The sequence below is a fragment of the Fonticula alba genome, assembly GCF_000388065.1.
Source record: "Fonticula alba strain ATCC 38817 unplaced genomic scaffold supercont2.2, whole genome shotgun sequence".
NCBI lineage: Eukaryota > Rotosphaerida > Fonticulaceae > Fonticula > Fonticula alba.
The window spans coordinates 270,282-271,512 of NW_009242972.1; the positions used below are offsets into that span (position 1 = coordinate 270,282).

A 1,231-nucleotide genomic window follows, 5' to 3' on the forward strand; every position below is an offset into this window, starting at 1 on the left:
CCCCCCCCCCCGTCCACAAGTACGTCGTTGTTGGGGTCATTCCCCGTTCACCCATTCTACACACAGCCCTGTCTTCTTTCTGCACATCCTCTTCGCCCACCCAGCCATGCCCCTCGCCCGGCGCATCAAGCTGGCCTGTATGTGATCCACCTGGAGGCTTTTCACCCTTCCTCTTCTTCTTCTTCTTCTCCTCCTCCTCCTCCCCCCCCTATCCCCCTCTTCCCACCCATCCCTCCTTCTCTCATTCCCTCATCCTGTTTCTCTTCGTATCCAACTATTCCCCTCTCTCTCCCTCCCCCCCCCTGCGCCTGCCGCCCTGATCTGCTCACCTCTCCTCCTTCCCCTCTGTGCATCTTTGTCCTTCGTTCCTCCTCCTCCCAGTGGTCAGGCGTAGACAGCGCGAGTTTGAGTCGGCCCCACTGGATATCCACACCCAGCGGGATTTCTATCCGGTGCTTATCGGTGGTGTGAGCCTTACCCTTCTGGCCGGTTTCATCAATGCCGTCTTCGTGACCTCCATCTACCAGCGGCCGGTCAGTCATATGACCGGGCCCACCACCAACATCGCCATCCAGATGACCGCGTCCAATGTGGACCTCATCCACCTTTGGCATTACGGGCTGCTGGTCTTTTTCTTCATTTGCGGTAGCATGTGCTCCGGGCTGATTATCGGCAGCGAGCGTGAGTTCCGCCTTGATCGGAGTTACGGCTGGGCTTTGATCGTTCAAGCGACTGCCCTCTTCCTTGGTGCCATCCTGCCCACCCTCGGGAGTGCCGAGCTGCCGGTCTTCTTTGGTGCATTCGCCTGTGGTCTTCAAAACGCCCTGGTGACCACCTTCTCATCGGCCATCATTCGCACCACGCATATCACCGGTATTGTGTCGGACATTGGTGTGCTCATTGGCCAGAACCTCCACTACTACTTCTTCAACGGCCCCCCGCAGAAGGGCAGCTGGAAGTTGAAGCTCTTCATTCCCCTCTATCTGGGCTTCTTCGGTGGCGCGGCCCTTGGTGCCATGTCCGAGGTACGTCATCGCGCGTCTTTCCCTCTCCTCCTCCCTGTCTTCCTCCCTTCTGTCTCTGCCCTTTGTCCCTCCTACCTGGCCATCCTCCCCCCCCCCCCCTCCATCTCCTTTCGCGCCACTGGGAGAGAGCCTGTTTTGCATGTGTCTTTCTGACCTTTGGATCCCCGCTTCCCTCCCTCCCTCCTCCTCCCTCCCGACTGCAGCCC

At 59.1% G+C, this 1,231-nt stretch overlaps 1 protein-coding gene across 2 annotated transcripts in view; it reads left to right on the top strand.

The window, feature by feature from the left end:
* The first annotated feature begins 18 nt into the window (after positions 1 to 18).
* H696_01075 overlaps positions 19 to 1,231 on the top strand; it is a 2,808-nt gene continuing 1,595 nt past the window's right edge. For both annotated transcript variants that reach the window (XM_009494960.1, XM_009494959.1), the window contains exons 1-2: positions 19 to 137; positions 382 to 1,025. In XM_009494960.1, coding sequence (XP_009493235.1) covers positions 107 to 137; positions 382 to 1,025 — 675 coding nt within the window. In that variant the 5' untranslated portion in view covers positions 19 to 106. The remainder of the gene's footprint in view (positions 138 to 381; positions 1,026 to 1,231) is intronic.